Genomic DNA, 18,240 nt, shown 5'->3' with positions numbered 1-18,240 from the left:
AGATATTTTATCGAATACACTATAATCTCTTCATTTATACATCCGTCGTTAGCTTTGCTCATTTACACCGAGAATCTATTGTGTAACCTAACTACCTAAGATATACTGTATCCACCCACCATGCATCCACCATAAGTTTGTTGATACAAGGAGGATATATCTTCAGATGTACAACGTAATTTCTGTACTTATACATCCATCACAAGTTTTGCTTACTCACACAAGAACTTATGTTGTGCAATCGAAGATATACCTCTCATTTAATACATCCCCACATGATCATAGACGACGGAAAAATATGATATCCCGGATACACAGCAGAATCTCTCAATTTGTATACCATCATGGTATGATGGATGCTGCAAGCAGAGAAGTTGGTAATGATAGGGCAAACTAATATAATAAAAATGATAGTAAAAGTTTCGATATTTGGGACTACCTTCTGCAATTTGCATAGTTCTCAACTGCTACCGATATTTAATTATCCGGGCCATCGAGTAAAGTATAATATTGGTCTGCAACTTTGGATCCATTTCTTCTCTATTTATTTTAACTTTATCCGATCAAAATGTCGACACTTATTAATTATTCTGATGTGTTTATTGGAGATGAGAGGACCTCATTGTTTAAAGTCTAAGGGTTAACGAATTTGGACCGTTCAAAAGAGAAAGAACATGGATTCCTAGTTTATGTGAGGTGGGCTATCAGAATGAGTTAACGGAAACTGCCAGTTTTAATTTAAGTAGTCCGAATTTTGCTGGTCCTTTGCCTTTCAGACAATAAGATCGGAGAAGATCTCAAGTCTCAACTCTGTATATTGTACAGTTTTAAATAGCATGATTGATTGGAAAAAACAAAAGTTTGGGCAGGTTTTGAGTCTTCCATCCAAAGCAGGTGGGGAGGAGCAAATTTTACATATAATCGGGACGTCGATATTTCAAGTATATCACCCGATGTCAGGTAAACATGTTCAAATACATAACAACTCGTGATAGTTATGAGGAATTAGCATCTCGATTGCATGCAAGTTTCACTTAAACAGAAGAGTAGCAAAGACAAATCAAATAAGTTATTAATTAAATAAAATCAAAACTCTACAAACTTACAAATCTCATCCTCTCTTATCTCTATCTGCAGCGGAGAGGGTAAAAAAAGGCAAATACAAAACTTAAATAGTAAAACCAAACATTTTTGGTCTGTTTAATCAATCATTCAAGAACAACCCCTAAATGTATCATCAAGTTCTGTGCTCCCAACTTCATCCAAGAGCATTTCTTGGTTGCGGCATTCTCGACTGCAAAAAGCCTTCTCACCTCTACACGAGACATTAAACAGACAATGAATCGTTATTTAAATAAAACAATCGAAAAAATGAGTTAAGGGTAGGATACACACAACGGCTATAAACGTTTCATCAAAAGTAGAATTAGAAACACTAAACAAACAATAAGCTGTATATACACGTTTTTGTGATGATTAAGAGAAGCATGCAATCCAATAACTTCGTCTTCAAACATGAAACTTCTAATAATTGACTAAGAACCTGTTTGAGACGTCTTTTAGAAAAGCTAAAAGTGTTTTTTGACGATCAAAGCACTTCTGATTACGCTAGACAGAAAAACTTATAAACATCGTAGTAGGTCGTAGAAGTGTGTTCTAGGATATTCTTTTAAGAAAAAGCACATACAAGTGCTTTTAATAAAAAACTTACAAAAGCTCTTATGGACAAAAGTATTTGCTACAAAAACAGTTTCAAAGTAATCATCTGAGGAAGAAAGGGGCCATTGAAACGAACCTGTAAATGTATATGTCAATCTTCTGCTCAAGGTTCTTCTTGCATGTGTAACAAAAGCTAAGAAAATTCGCAGAACACGAGCTCGACTGATCTGACAAAGTATGGTAACTTTCCACAATGCAGTTATCAAATATGTGAGTCGTTCTCGGATTCGCCCCACGAGAAATCACACAAGTATAATCCTCAGAAAGCTCCATTTCACTTCTCTCACTCACGCAACCACTCCATGAACCCGAATTCGAACCCGAATTCGGGTTCTCTGTTTGGGTGCCTGAGTTAACAGACCCAGTTTCTGAAAACTGGGAATTCTCAGTCTTGGGGATTTGAACTCTGAGCTTAGTGCCAAACAGGACCTTACGGTTACTGGTTTTTGAATGTTTGTCTTCAAAGTTTTCATCTTTTAGTGTTTGAAGCATAGCAAGGCCAATGCCTTTGGCCTCAGATTTTTCCCATAAGGGTTTGTTTCCGGATTGAGTTTTTGGGGTTCTGGGTTGGATTTGATCACCCGAAAACGGGTTTTTTCCGAAAGCAAATGGCCTGGTAGTGTCAAGAATTGAAGTTGGGCTGATAAAATTTGGATCGTTTTCAGAACTGCCCTTTATTGTGAAGGCTCTGAACCTTGGAGAATCGAAAAAAGATGGGATGTTTGAGTAGTTCTTTTGAGTTGGAGATGGTTGAGAATCCGCCATTAGAGGTTGCTTGCTGGCCACTGCTCTGGATCTGTTCCTCAGCATTACTTGGCTCTATAGTGAATGATCAAATCAATCACCGCAAAGTAGGGAAAAAAAAAAAAAATTAATCCGAGATATGCATGAGAGATGGTAACAATATTCGAAAAGCGGTATTTGGGAACTTACCCTAATAGTCCGGCTATGGAACGAACGTCGCTCAAAAGCACTTTTGAGCATCAAAAGTAGAGCAAAATTAATCCAAGATTGCCATGAGAGATACTATAGCAACAACAAAGAAAGCACATATGAGAACTTAGTACTTACTTCACTAGGTCAATAATTCGGCTATGAAACAAACGTCTGCCTCAAAAATCACTTTGAGTTTGAAAAGTAGAGTAAATTAAAGGGTCTTTTTTATTTTCAAGGAAGAAAAAGGAAGAAAGGGAAGAATCTCAGAGGGGAAAATGTGAAATGGGTTTTTGCTAAATCTCAGTGGCCTCCATGGCTGAAAGCTTAAAAAAAAAAAAAAAATTGAAGTGGGGATTTTTTTCAGTTGGAGTTATTTTTTTGGGGGATTGGAACAAAATTAGGACTTAAATTCCCATCATAACAAAGGGCATGCATGCCATGTGATCTTGGCAGGGAAATATAAGAAGAGAGCAGCTCTGCGATTTGCAGCAAAAGAAGTTCTCTCTATCTCTCTCTCAGAAAAAAAAAATTCACCTTTTGCTTAGTGGGTTTTGCATTCCATCCATCAACTTCACTTCCTCTTTATTCAGTTTTCAATTCCTGTGAAAAAAACATCAGGGCAGGAATTATCAACTTGGCCAACAGAGAAAGTGAAAGATGAGAAGGAACTAGACCCCCTGTTTTAAAGGGAAAGAGAAGGGTTGGGTTTGGTGAGCCTTTTCTCCTTTTAAAGAGTGAGAAACAAGATAAAATTTTTAGCTGGACCGGTCATGTCATTTAGAAGACAATTCTCATAAATATAAATGAGAGGTTGTAATCAATGGCGAATTCATAATTTCAATATCGGGTGGTTCATAATACATTAGACATTAGTTGAGCGGCGAGTCGAGGCCTAGCGCTTATGTACTTAAATGAGGTCTAAATAAGGATTTAGGTATATTAGGTGAATTTAATTAAATTTATTATATGCCTAATAAATAAGCGTCTAAAACTATAATTGTATTGATAATTTGAGTTTATTATTTTAATTAGGTATATTATTTAACATATGGCATACTAAAATATCATAATTTTTACTTTAGTAGTGAATTTGATGGTATGCGATGAAAGTTTAAGTGACTATGAGTTCGTAGTACGTTACAAATTTTTTTTCAGACATCTTATGAATTTATAGTGAATTAAAAAAACTAACAGTGTCAAACCTATGATATAAAAAGTATTATTTGAGTAGTATACCATATCTTTATTAATTAAATACTAAGTGGTACAATCTGATTGGACAATAATTAAAAAAACAAAAGAGAAAAATGAGGAGTTGGTCACATGAAATATAGAGAGAGAAAGTCTTTCTTCTACCAAGGTCCAAGAACAGCAGAGCCATGTGTTTCTTCGTCTAAAATTGGATTTTTTTTCTTGGTTTAAAGTTTCTATTGCACAACATCTGCACATCCATGGTGATCTTCTCTCTCAACACGTGCTTAGATTGTTGGATGGTCCTCGAAAGGTCCTCACAGACGATTCTTCGAGCTTTCGAGTGGTCCTGGGACCACCGCATACATGAGTGAATCCACCCTTGGTTGTAATGGACATTTGTAAAATTGACGAAAGTCTTGAATTGGCCGATTATATCGAGTTCATCGGGGTAAAATAGCTAAAAGGATAGTTCATAAAGGAAATTGACAATTAGGTTATAGGTTTGGAGTAATCCTCCATCTAGTTTACGAGTAATCGATAATAAAAGGAGTAACTAAACATATAATGCAAAATTCCTCAATCAACCAATGTAAGATTTAGGACTCTTACAAATTTCCTATATTTTAATATTTTGAGTTTCATCGTTCGTATTCGGTTCTCATAGTAATAAAAAACTTAAAAATTACTTACGAATGACATGATCAAACTATCATTTCTTAAAACTTCATATATTTCAATACTTGTATTCCACCGCTCTTATACGGTCTTCATAATTGTAAAAAACTTAAAAATCACTAACAAATAACGTGATCAAACTGACATATGCCAATATTTTCGAGAAACAAAAGGAGGCGTGTGCATAAGAAATTGTGGTTTTGACCACAGAGCCTCAAAACCCAGAAATTCCATTTTTTTTTCTTTTTAATAGACTTCTTTTTGTAGTTTTCTCGTATGATTAGCCTTCTCTCTAATAAAATAGGCATCCCATTTCTCAAACAGATAGAATTTTGTCTTTTGCAAAGAGTCTTTGTGGTGTATTTTGTCGTGGCTGGCTTGGACTTTGTGTGAAAGTCTCTGTGTGGACTGTGAAATTAGGAACGCAGAAATAAATGCACGCTCTCATAGGAAATGTTGAGCTCATCCCTACGTTTCTCATTCATTATATATATATATATATATATATATATATATATATATATATATATATATATTCACCACCATGCAAAATTGTTATATATTTTATATTTTGGTAATTTCTATGCACAAATTATTGGTGCTGTTTCTGGACTTGAGAGACTGTTAATGTAATATCGGATGTATCTTTTCTTTTTACGTGATTGAAAACGTGAGTACAAACGGTAAATCATGAGTATATCATTATTTTATTGGAAGAATTGCAATTAGTAAGGCGGAGTAAATTATAGGTTTTTCTAGGATCCATTGCGTGAAAAGAAACTTTCTAAAACTTCGAGTTTGAAAAAGTTACTGACTAAATTATCATTCTACAATTGAACACGACAGAATGGCACGCGACTAAATACTTACTTCAACTCCAACAATCAACTTTAAAATCATACTTAAAAAAATCTAAAACTTAGATTTTCAAAAAAAATGCTGACTGAATTATTATTCAAGAGTTGGGTAAAACAAGATAGCGCGCGGCTATATACACTTTTCAACTCCAACTATCAACTATGTTTGGCTTTTCTTCTTCATTTCAAAATCATTCACCGAAATTCACTCACTTCACTCAAATCTCTCCATCTAACTTTTTACCTTAATCTCTCAAGCGGCACGATCGCTAGAACTTACCAACCAAATAAGGAAACTTAGACAATGACTACCAAGCTTTTATACTTTGCCCAATCAAAGGAAAAAAAGTTCTGAATTCGCCAACGACAATTAGTACGTTTCGTAGTAAGACCAACCTGTTGTATGATAAAATCACTTCCACGACTCATCCTCTTGATTAACCTAGATTAGGTTAAAAATTGGGAGAATACCAAAATTTCATGAAGCAAAAGTTAAAATACCTTGAACAGAAGAAGTATACATACGATAAAATGAGCATATCACATGTGCTACATTACTTGTGTAGTACACACTTACTTTTCTTTGCACATAATTAGAAGAGTAATGCGAAGAGAACTCTTTCAAAGTGAGACTCTTTATGGACTCTCTGCTACATCACAGTTTAATGTCAATTATTGTGTCAACATTATAAAACATTGTGTCAAAAACATGAAGTGACAGAGAGTCCTACTTTTGAAAGGGTCTCCATAACATGTCTATAGTAGAAATATTAATCCATTCATCCTTTAACGGATTTCAAATTTTGAGTTTAGTCTAAAATGTTTGGTCTTTCCCAGTACTATTTAAATGTCGTCAGTTATATGTTATCTTTGAACAATTTAGCTTTGGGACCCCAGAGTTTATAGAGTCTAGAACTTTCAGTTTACTCCAATAATAATCAAGTTTTTATAGAGGCCATGTCCTCGCAACATGAAAAAGTTGGTCCAGAATTAACATGGTAAATCTATCCTATTCTTGACTTTGTTTTTCCTACATTTCACACTCTATTTCTTGATACAATATTTAAAAAAATTAGAAAGTGCGTTTTATAATCATCTCGTTTTTTATTTTTGTGTTGATAAATAGAAGGAAAATACATAGAAAATGATGGATGAAGAACAGTGAATGAAGAATTTTGGGAGAGCGGTGGAAGAACTGTATAAGAAAAAAAATACAATGAAAATTAAAACAAAAAATAAAAAAATATTAGATTTTATTTTCATCCATTCTTCTTTGTTTCTTCCTATCCCTCCCATTGCCTTCTTCACCTATCATTTCCCCTCATATATTTTTTTCTTGAGTCTCAAGCGCGTACAAAAAGTAAAAACTAAAAATAAAAAAAAAATAAAAAATTATCAAACGAGCTAAATGATTAGGCTCGTCTACTTGCTGTATTTTTTATTTTTCTGTGTCATATCTGAGTAAGCATTCGTGCAATTCACCCCACTTTTTCCTTGACTTGAGAGATCAAATCTTAGAGAAGTTATACAATTTTATTTTTATATACAACGATGTTCTTTTCTAAATGAGTTTTTCGACTAAGCGATATCAAGTAGACAATGTTAATTATCGAGTATTCTCAAAATCGCACCGAATCGAACCATATTTACCTCTTTTGTCAATTCCGAAGAGGGGTGGGGCCTCTGGGTTTGGCCCAATCATGTGATTAGGGTTTGTGGGGATTGCTTGTTTGTTAGCTCTCGAATAAGTGACTAGTGGGGCCCTTCAAAAATTAAAATGGGCGTGGCTAGAGTGAGTGGGTGGGCCCATTGAGAGTTACGGGTAGCGATAAAATTTTCGATTCTTTCTTTCGCACCGGAGAGACGTACAACCGATCCCAACTCCTTCGCCGTTGGTAACGTAAACCTGTGGGGGCCCTTGACAAAAAAAACATAAAAAACTGTGGGAGCCGTTTTGTTTTTTTTCAAATACAATGGTTTTGAGGTGAGCGATTAGCTATAGAACATACGAGGTGAACGATAATTTGGTATCAATTTGGTATTTGTAATATTTAAATATAAGATATCTTATTTACAAGTGAAGATGACTCATCTTGTATTGGTTTTTCGATACAATAACAGCCTCATCAATTACCAACTTGCCATCGTCCTCATTGACGATGGAGGTGGACTAGGCGAATTTGTCGAAGGTGATCATATCATCGCCTGGTGCATCTCTGTAGTTGTTATCATCATTGGTGGTAGAGATGCAATAGGTGACCATGGCGGATGAGCTCATATCATCACCGAAAAACTATTGCTGAATATCACTATACTGTAATGTTTGTAACGTTTGATTTGATTTTTAACTCTACTCAAAAATTAATCCGGATGCGTATTGTGAACCCCACTATGGACCCGGGTCCAACACTTGGGCCTAAGTTTTATCTTTCAGTCAAAATGTGGGCTCTATAGTGATACAGGACTGCACTCTGTACTTTCTAACTCAAGACAAAGTGATGATATGTGTAACGAAGAAATGGGAAACAAAATCATTACTATTAATATAAGTGGCTTTAATAATTTGCTTTTCTTAACAGCTCAGATTTTTACTGAAATGACACAACAAATAAGAAAGCAAACAAAAGGTTGTTTATGCTCAAATAGTTACATTCGAAAAGAAAAAAAAAAAACTCAAAAGTGCTTTTAGAAAAAGAAAAAAAAATTGATAGAGTAGGATTGTCAATATGAAAATCTCATTTATTGTTATTATATGTTCACTTGTCTCCAATGAAAAAAATGTTTTGTGAGAATTATGTGTAGAGCTGCTTCTGCTGTTTTGAATCCATGATTTTGAAAAGAAAAAAAAACTTTTTTCTTTCGTTTAGCAAACACAATTAAGTCCCCAACTTTTCTTAGAAGCAGCTTTAAAAAAATTATAAGCCATCCCAAACCAATGAAGAATGTGATAAAAAAAAATTGGCATATGAGGAAATTGATCGTGTAAAACATCTCTTACTACAACTGTGAAATAGTTGTCGTCTTTCTGATTTGCAATCTTTGACCACCCTAAATACGAAATATTATTTAGGGTCATCAGTTATATTCGACTATAAATTCATCTTTTCGTCTTATAATAATTTCTTCGAATAGAAACGTGATAGGAAAAATAGGCGTAGATTTTCTCTCAAAGCCGAACTCTCTCTCCTTCAATGATATGAAAGGAGTAGGTGGCAATATGTAAATGCAACACACTCGAGGCATCGTCCAAATATAGGGATGGATGGCGAACCACTCGAGATGTCTTGATCGAAGGGGTGAAAACTTAAGATAACAGATGAGCCCACTGCAATTGCTATCAAACAAGTTTCAGTCACTTTCACCGTTGCCAAGCGACATTAATATGATCTCAAACAAGAAATAAATTTTTCGGCACGTTAAAAATACGTCATTCGACATCAAATATTATAATATAAATGATGGATTTTTTTAAAAAAAATATCTAACTACTTGTATTATGATATTATAAACACGCATCATGTTCTCGGCCCACTAAAAAATCTCTCCAAACAAGATAATGTCGTAAGTCAATTATTTTTTGGTAAGCCTCAATTCTGGAGAGAGAAAGATATAAATACAATGCATATTTGGTTTATTGACTTTGCTCAATTCCTCAAGGCATTGATAGATTTTTCATGGATAAGATAGGATTATATTGTTGGCACCAAGTCGACTGATTTGGACATTTTATCATCCACGTACAAATAGAGTTTGAAAAAGAAAAAGAAAAACTAATTACATTTTAAAGTCTTTGTTTTATGTGACTTGCTGGATTTCATTTTTCTTATATTGCATCATTTTGGTTTAATTATTTCAATTTATGCTTTTTGTCTCTTTGATCATATGATCCTTTATTATATTGTTGACGTGACAGAAATAAGATATCTTGTTATAAAAATGTGTGATTGAGTTGTCATTTTGAAATATGAAGCATTGAGTTAGAAAAGCTGAAGCTCCAATTTAGGTCTATGTTGTGCAATTGCGGCTTTCACCTCAACTCATATACTTGTCATGTCATCAATTTAGAACGATCAGATAATCAAAGACACGATTTCAGACTTTCATGGTGCAATGTGAGAAAATCTAAACCTCGTAACCGCTTTCAAAAATTACTCCAAACTTAAAAGGCGTAATATAGTTAGGCAAGAAGAAAAAAAAAATGTTATTGGATTAAGTAAATGATTAGTTTAATAAGACATGATTATGTGATCCCCCTTGATGTCTTCCATTTGTTTTTGCGTGATGATTTGTAATGACCATGTGGAAGGAGAGAAATGAAAGAGGGCAATGAAGTGGAAAATGGGGTCCAAATTTGTCTTTGGTGGAGTAATGCATTAGGATAATCAACTTTGACTAATTAGGATAATCAACTTCGATTAATTAAGATAAGCAACTTTCCGAATAAGGATAAAATAAGGTACTTAACGCTTTTGGGGTTTATTAAGATTATAATTACAAAATGTTCAGAACACCTGGTGGATACAGTAGACAATTCCCGGACGGATTTGTTTGTATGTATTGTGATTGTGAAGACCTAATTAGGTATTGGATGAGATGTTAAATTTTCACCCATGCGTTTTGAATTCGGTACTTTTCCTCCTCCCCAAAAAGATCAAAGAATAAGATAAAACCACTAACTCGATCAAAATTTAAGGAGAGAAACTTACATGTCACACGTGAAAAGAGACAAAATATAATGGTGTATTACAGAAACTTTGTGACGGGTAAGTTAATGTTTCTGCATGGTAGTCAACTTCAAAACCATAATGTTTATATAAAGAAGCATGCATGTCACACGAGAAGAGAGACGGACACAAGGTGTATTATAGACCTTCTGATGGGTTAGTTATTTCCTTATGTGCGGTAGCCGACTTCAAGACCGTGATAGAGATGAACAATCAAGGCTAAATAATCCGAGTTACGAGTTAAATTAAAGGGTAATTAGTACAAGAAAAACATCGTCATTTGTATTTTTATTGAATTTAAATTTTAACGATTTCAGGTTTGATTTATTGTATTTCTTCTAAAGTCAATATCCAAAACATGTTTAGGCAGGATTTGATTAAATATCTATACCAATAATCTTCCCTTGTAACTGAAAAAAAATGTTGACTTTGATTTTTTATTTTTTTTAACAAGCGATATTATTTACACTAGAGAGATAGATGAACTTAACCTTATAATGGGTTAGCATATAGTTTAAACTCACTTTTGACGATATTGAACTTAAGATCTCTTACTTATAAATAAAAAATAATACTACTAAATCGTAGTAAAAAATGGTTGTTGACTTTTGATTGTTTGGCTTAAAAAGATACAATCCCCTCATTTGCTGTAGTAGGCCCATAGTCTGTATTTTGCAGGTAGTAGGTTGTACCACATAGGATCCACCATATTGCACACAAAATTTAAGGCATTGGAAGTGTTCAAGGATTTGACCATAAAACTAATTTTTCAAGAAAACTTAGGTACGGGGCTCCCATCACGTTATAGTAGGTCAAATTTTCACAAAAACGTAAGAGTCCTGTATTTTGGTCTCAACGATCCCACATTGGTATCAAATTGTATAAGAGCAGCCTACCGAAGATTCTCTACAAAACTCTATTAGGTAACAATTATTGTAGTTAAAAGCAATCAATTGAATACACGCATGAGAGTAGAAATCCTCTCCTAATCTCTATGTCAGAGCTCAAGGATCTAGAGACTTAGGCTATTGAAGAGAGAGAAATATTCAAATCCTTGGTTTGTCCGAGGTGAGTTAGTGGATTAGACTACTAAACTAGAAACTTCACATTAATGGTTCGAATCTCTAGATCCGTCAACTTTGGACATATAAATCCGAAATGGATCTCAGTTGCAAACGTGGCTCAACATTGTTGACTCTAAGTTGATTGCAGCTTGCAAAGGCGCAGAGTTTCTAATCTCTCAAAACAATACAACCAGGGTGCGTTTATTGCGCCGGACTGTCTCGGACTGGACTAGCTGCCGGGACTAAGCTGGACTGGCTTAGACTGGACTAAGCTGGACTAACTTAGTGAAGCGTTTGGTGCAGTCTCGGACTAAGAAGCAGGATAAGAAAAACAGTACTGTTCACCAGATTTGTGTTTGCTTAGACTAGGACTACAAATTTTTGCCATTGTGTAATAGAGTAATGCTACAAATCTCATGATATGGGTTAATTGGAGCATATTTTTGCCATGTATATTATGAATCTTAAAAAAAATTGACAATTGTTTTGTTTCTATTACCTGCTAATAGAATTGGGTTTAATTTGCAAATGTAGCTTGATTTAAACTCTATCACCCAACAGAAGAAAAATAATAGTGGCCAATACATGCAACTTCAACAAATACAAGTACATAAGATCTCCATAATTTAGAAAATCCTAGTTAACATTAGTTAACATTAGCCAAAATAGATCCCCATAATTTACATCCATGTTAACGTTAATAAAATACATCCATGTTAACATTAGCCAAAATTCTCATCCGCTTGCGTTGTCGCTTAAAAGCCTTTGGACGAACACTTTCTTGAGTTCCGGTTTGATTGCGTTGTCGCTTAGCCTTAGCCTTCTGTTTATGCTCCTTTTCTCTGCAACCAACAACCACAAAAAATTGCAATTCAGCATCAACCCCACACAATACAAAACATTCACATTGTAATATCATGGTTATAAACCAAGTACATACACACACACTCATGGACAAATGTGCAAAATACACATACATACTCACACTCACACTCACACTAACACACACACGGACATACACACTCTCACACACTGACATAGACTCACACACACCCTGCATACATACATACACACACACACACACACACTGCACACACACACACACTGCATACACACTCACACACACACTGCACACACACACACACACACACACTGCATACACACACACTGCACACACACACACACACTGCATACATACACACACTGCATACATACTGCATACATACACACACACACTGCATACATACACACACACTGCATACATACTGTGTTTTTATACTCTGTTTTTATACTCACACACACACACACACACACACACACTGCACACATACACACACACTGCACACATACTGCATACATACACACGCTGCACACACACTCACACTCACACTCACACACACTCACACACAAACACAGTCACACACACACACACACGGGGACAGAGTGCAACACACTCTTACCCTCACACACACACTCTGTTTTTATACTCACACACACACACACACACACACACACACACACACACACTGCACACATACACACACACTGGGCACATACTGCATACATACACACACACACACACACTGCACACATACACACACACTGGGCACATACTGCATACATACACACACACACACACACTGCACACATATTGCATACATACACACACACACACTGCATACACACACACACTGCACACACACTCACACTCACACTCACACACACTCACACTCACACACACTCACACTGCATACATACACACACACATACACACACACTGCACACATACACACACACTGCACACATACTGCATACATACACACACACACACACACTGCACACATACACACACACTGCACACATACACACACACACACACACTGCACACATACACACACACTGCACACATACACACACACACACACTGCATACACACACACACTGCACACACTCACACTCACACTCACACACACTCACACTCACACACACTCACACTGCATACACACACACACACTGCACACACACTCACACTCACACACACTCACACTCACACTCACCCACAAACACAGTCACACACACACACACGGGGACATAATGCAACACACTGCACACACACACACTGCATACACACACACACACACTGCACACACACACACTGCACACACACTCACACTCACACACACTCACACTCACACTCACACACACTCATACTGCATACACACACACACTGCACACACACTCACACTCACACACACACTCCATACATACACACACACACACTGCATACATACATACACACACACACACACACTGCATACACACACACACACTGCATACATACACACACACACACACCGCATACATACACACACATACACACACACTGCATACACACACACACACTGCATACATAGACACACACACACACACTGCATACACACACACACACACACATACATTGCATACACACACACACATACATTGCATACACACACACACATACATTGCATACACACACACACACTGCATACATATACACACACACACATACACACACACCGCATACATACACACACACACACACACACTGCATACACACACACTGCATACACACACACACACACACACACACTCCATACATACACACACACACACACTGCATACATACATACACACACACACACGCATACACACACACACACCGCATACATACACACACACACACACACCGCATACATACACACACATACACACACACTGCATACACACACACACACACTGCATACATACATACACACACACACACACTGCATACATACATACTGGCAAGGGCACTTGTGGGTTTAACTCATTTTCGATTTCCAACAAGAATTCGTCATACACAAAGTAGTTTGAAGCATCAAATTACACTTGTGGGTTTAGCTCATTTTCGAATTCCAACAAGAATTAACAATACACAAAGCTTAAAGCATCAATTGCACTTGTGGGTTTAACTCATTTTCGACTTCCGACAAGAATTAACAATACACAAAGCTTAAAGCATCAACTTGCACTTCTGGGTTTAACCCATGTTCGATTTCAGACAAGAATTCACCATACACAAAGCTTAAATCATCAAGTGAACTTGTGGGTTTAACTCATTTTCGACAATTAACCCATTAAACCAAAAGCATAACGCATCAAAATTCATTCTTAAACCACCATTCAAATCCCTAAGTCTCAGATACAGAAAACACACATACTTGAGGGAAGCTTGGTGAACCGGGAGAGAAGACGATGAAGAAGAGGAGGAGGAAGGATCCATGGGCGACATCTCGAGCACGGCCCGATCGTTGTCGACGACGGGGCGGTACTTGTGACCCCTCTGGCCACGGAACTCGTCTTCCGCACCGGCTTCGACGGGACGCTGAGATGAGGACGAAGGGAAGGCAGCGATGAGGACGAAGGGAAGATCTCTCTCGGTTTGCTCTGGCTTACGAGTCCGCCCAATTTTGGGGTTCCTCGCGAAGAACAGCTAAGGAGGTCGTTAGTCCACGCGAGTCCGAGTTAAGCTCATTAAAGCTAATCCGGATGCACACCAAACACAGGACTATAGTCTAGTCCAGTCCAAACCTTGCTAATCCTGTCAAACAAACGTGCCCCCATTTTCTTACAAAGATATGAAAAAAATAAATATATATAGAAAAGGAATATGATGATACTATTGTAGATTGATCTATATTAATCTATATTAAATTAACCCGCATTACAATACAACTTTATACACTACAATAACAATACTAGATACATTAGATACTTTTTATGAATGTCAACTAAATATCGTAAGTAAATTGCTCCCGATTGTTAAACTATTTGATCACCAAAATCATTCTTTGATAAATGATCACTATGAATTAGACTCAATATAATTTGATCAATCCTTTTTTTTTATCGTTAAGGTGGAGAACTGAACCAAGAATATGAAAAAAATAAATCCCTAGGGTTACACAAGCTAATAGTAATACAAGTAGTTCACAGTAGGCCTTCTCAAAACCGATTTCTGGAGGAGCTTTTGCCGATTTTGGAATCCCATCACTGCTTGAGTTTCTTATCATTTCTGGTTCTCTTTCTAAACTCTCGATTCTCCGTAGAGTACTGCTTTTTTATTAACAAATTGCTCATGGATGTTTTCAAAGCCTCAGCAGCTGTCAAGAAAACGTTATCGTCAAACGACACTCTTCCCTGCAGCTTCTGGAGCAATTTCTCACCTCCGGGGATCTCAGCGTCTTTCAAAACAATTGGTCCATGCTCAACTGAATCAGGACTGGTTTCCTTAACGCCAGAGATAACCTTGACACGGGCCACACAAGGGTATTGAGAATCATGCAAGTTAGAGGCACCCGTTACCATCCACAATAATCCTGACGATAAGCTAGTTCCCAAGCTTGTAGGAATAAAGGCATCTCCCTCGATAGAAACCACCTGTTCGAATCACACGAAATGTCAATGTCTACTTTATGTGCGCGTCATGATAGATCTTCAGCAATTTAGCTCCAAGGAGCTATATTTCATGCTAATGAGGTAGTTAAGACTTAGGATAAAGGGGTTAACATGAAGGGCAAATGATAAAAAACAATGGTAACGCTATGCAAGATGTAAAGTGTATGAAGAAGAAAAATTCTTGTGAAGTAAATTCATTTACAACTGCCTGATAACAGTTCAGCGTGTACTTTTGTATAGATGCGTACTTACAGTTCATATTACTTAACTAATCGAGGTCCTTACCTTGGCGACATGGAGTGTTTTAGCAGAAAGATCACAGCTCAATAATATTATTCCTTGCAAACTACAATGGAATATCAAATTGAGGATCAAGTAGTGAAATAAACGGACAACCGCACAATGAAAGAAGAGATAAAATCCAAAAGATAGAAACTTGCCTTTGAACAGCCACTGCAACAAGGGTGCTATCTGGGATGGTGCACAAATCTGTAACGGCCCCATGGCACTTTTCTATTCCATTGGACTCTAAAAGTCCTGCCTTCATAATGAAATCAAGTAAACAGCATGCCAACAGAAAAATTACAAGACTATTGTACCGCTAGTAAGTATCAACTAAAGAAATAGGAAAATTTTAGCCGAACATGCTAATGTATTTCAGAAACAACAAAAAGGTGAATGGGAATCCCAGGAAACATAGAACTATTGAAGTACCTTTTCTCTGATATTACATGTGTTTAGGAGAGATCGTGAGGAAATATCCTATAGACAACAACAACAAAGCCTTTTCCCACTAAGTGGGGTCGGCTAGGAAATATCCTATAGACGAACCTGAAAAATCAATGTGGATCAATTACTCTACCATACACAAGATGCATGTGGAAGCAATTCAAAGACCATGAGTTATTACGATTGCTTACTGTCGAATCACCACTTCCAGAGACAAGAAACCCCTGGGGGCATTCCTGAGTGCAAACAAAGGCAAGGCATGAAACAAACCTGCCAATAGATGCATGAAAGTGAAGATAAGCGAAAGTTTAGTAACCAGAAGATTTCCTAAACATGTTTTAGATCGAATTGCCAAAATTAATAAGAAACACCGAGCCCCATATATTTAATTTCGAGTTCACTGCATGTTTTGTGCATATCGGATTGAAGTTTAAAGGAAGGACTTGACTAAGTGCATAGCAAATACGACTGTTTGCATAATGCTTCTTCCTTTATCTATATAGTTTCTCTGTTGTCTTATAACAGAAGAGATAGCCACTCACTCTGTATGACCAAGGGAGAAACTTTGTATCTCGTGAGCTCCATCTAAAGGCTTCTTGGGAAACACTGTAACCTGACAAAAGAAAAATCATGTAAACTAATTGCAAATGTAGCTATCAGATTATTCAAAAGGGTTGTAATGTTGGATTACTCGAATTTTGAAATCCCGGCCAGCACTAACGAAAAATCGTCCATCTGGAGAAAATTCCTGCCAAAATTACTATGTTAATTACTACTCATCTCATGAATATCAGGTGGTCACAGAAACAATGTTCACCTATGATATAAGAACCACTACTATCTACGTGTGAGTAAGAAACAAAGAAATCCCAAGCAACAGAAGACAACTCACCAAGCTTGTTATGATGCTACAATAGTGAGAAAGCAAAGGTGCTGCCTTCTTATCAACAAAAGCTTGATTTCCATCAGACAAATCCACATCCACAACCCAAACAACCCCAAACTTGTCGGCAAAACAAACGTAGGAGCCATCACTGCTTATGGCAACTGCACTCACTCTTTTCTCTGAGCACCTATAACAAAAAAAGGCGGAAATAATATCAGATGATTTCGTTGATATGATCCTCAACACCATTCATAAGATTACCACAATGTCATGGGTGTTTCAATAGCCCTTTTTTTTTTTTATGATGAAGTTTGAATAACTTACACAGTAGTAATGCAGCGCCAAGATTCAGTCGACCAAATCTTGACGGTTTTATCATCACCAGCCGACACAAAAAGCTTCCCGTCTACTCCGTAGCGAATGGTTCTTATCGAATCCTTATGAAGAGGACTACCAGAATTATCTACCAACAAGAAACAGCCCATTAACTACACAAATACAACAAGAAACTGAAATTGATTAATTTCAAACAGTTATTTTGCTGAAATTGATTAATTTTCTCATAAACTCACATAAAAACAGCCCATTAACTACACAAATACAACAAGAAACTGAATTTACAACTTCCAATTTTCCTGACAAATTAATCAGAGCCAAACAGAGCTTAAAGTTTAGAACTTGACCAAAACTGACACTGTGTTCAATATGTACAATTGAAACTATACAAAGACCGACGTCGTTTCAATCTTCAGGGACTCATAATTGAATCGCATTGTGTTTCAGCGAGGCCAATTTTTGAAATCCAAAGCAACAATGCACAGAGACTAGGGGGAAATTGCTTACCGGAGGTCGAAGACGCGGAGGTCCGACCCGACGGCGACTGCGACGGAGCTTTGGGTAGGGTGGACGGAAATTAAGGCTGGGGCCACCTAAGAATCCTCGTTGGTCTCTCCGTTTTCCATCGGAGTGTCCTCCAT

General features: G+C 36.7%; 1 protein-coding gene and 1 pseudogene across 4 annotated transcripts; both read right to left on the bottom strand.

Moving 5' to 3' along the window:
• Positions 1–1,047: 1,047 nt before the first annotated feature.
• LOC103432419 (FCS-Like Zinc finger 8) lies at positions 1,048–3,427 on the bottom strand. 3 transcript variants are annotated; one of them, XM_008370609.4, is made up of 4 exons: positions 2,791–3,427; positions 2,653–2,692; positions 1,796–2,538; positions 1,048–1,315 (listed from the first exon to the last, which is right to left on the bottom strand). In XM_008370609.4, the coding sequence occupies exons 3-4, from the start codon at positions 2,527–2,529 to the stop codon at positions 1,213–1,215; spliced, it is 837 nt and encodes a 278-aa protein (XP_008368831.3). In that variant the 5' UTR covers positions 2,530–2,538; positions 2,653–2,692; positions 2,791–3,427; the 3' UTR covers positions 1,048–1,212. The 3 variants fall into 3 exon arrangements, with proteins under 3 accessions (XP_008368831.3, XP_008368830.3, XP_008368829.3); XM_008370608.4 differs by having other exon boundaries at positions 2,653–2,745; positions 3,190–3,354; XM_008370607.4 differs by having other exon boundaries at positions 2,653–3,427.
• An 11,650-nt stretch (positions 3,428–15,077) lies between these two features.
• LOC103427421 (uncharacterized) lies at positions 15,078–18,240 on the bottom strand (annotated as a pseudogene). The gene is made up of 10 exons (XR_011579538.1): positions 18,103–18,240; positions 17,588–17,751; positions 17,270–17,450; positions 17,069–17,125; positions 16,920–16,990; positions 16,569–16,647; positions 16,363–16,410; positions 16,089–16,189; positions 15,934–15,994; positions 15,078–15,630 (listed from the first exon to the last, which is right to left on the bottom strand). The product of XR_011579538.1 is annotated as an uncharacterized protein (transcript).

This window comes from Malus domestica, chromosome 03 (assembly GCF_042453785.1).
Source record: "Malus domestica chromosome 03, GDT2T_hap1".
NCBI classification, from domain to species: Eukaryota; Viridiplantae; Streptophyta; class Magnoliopsida; order Rosales; family Rosaceae; genus Malus; species Malus domestica.
Note: the sequence above shows the minus strand (reverse complement) of the source record. Positions and strands in the feature narration are given on the sequence as shown.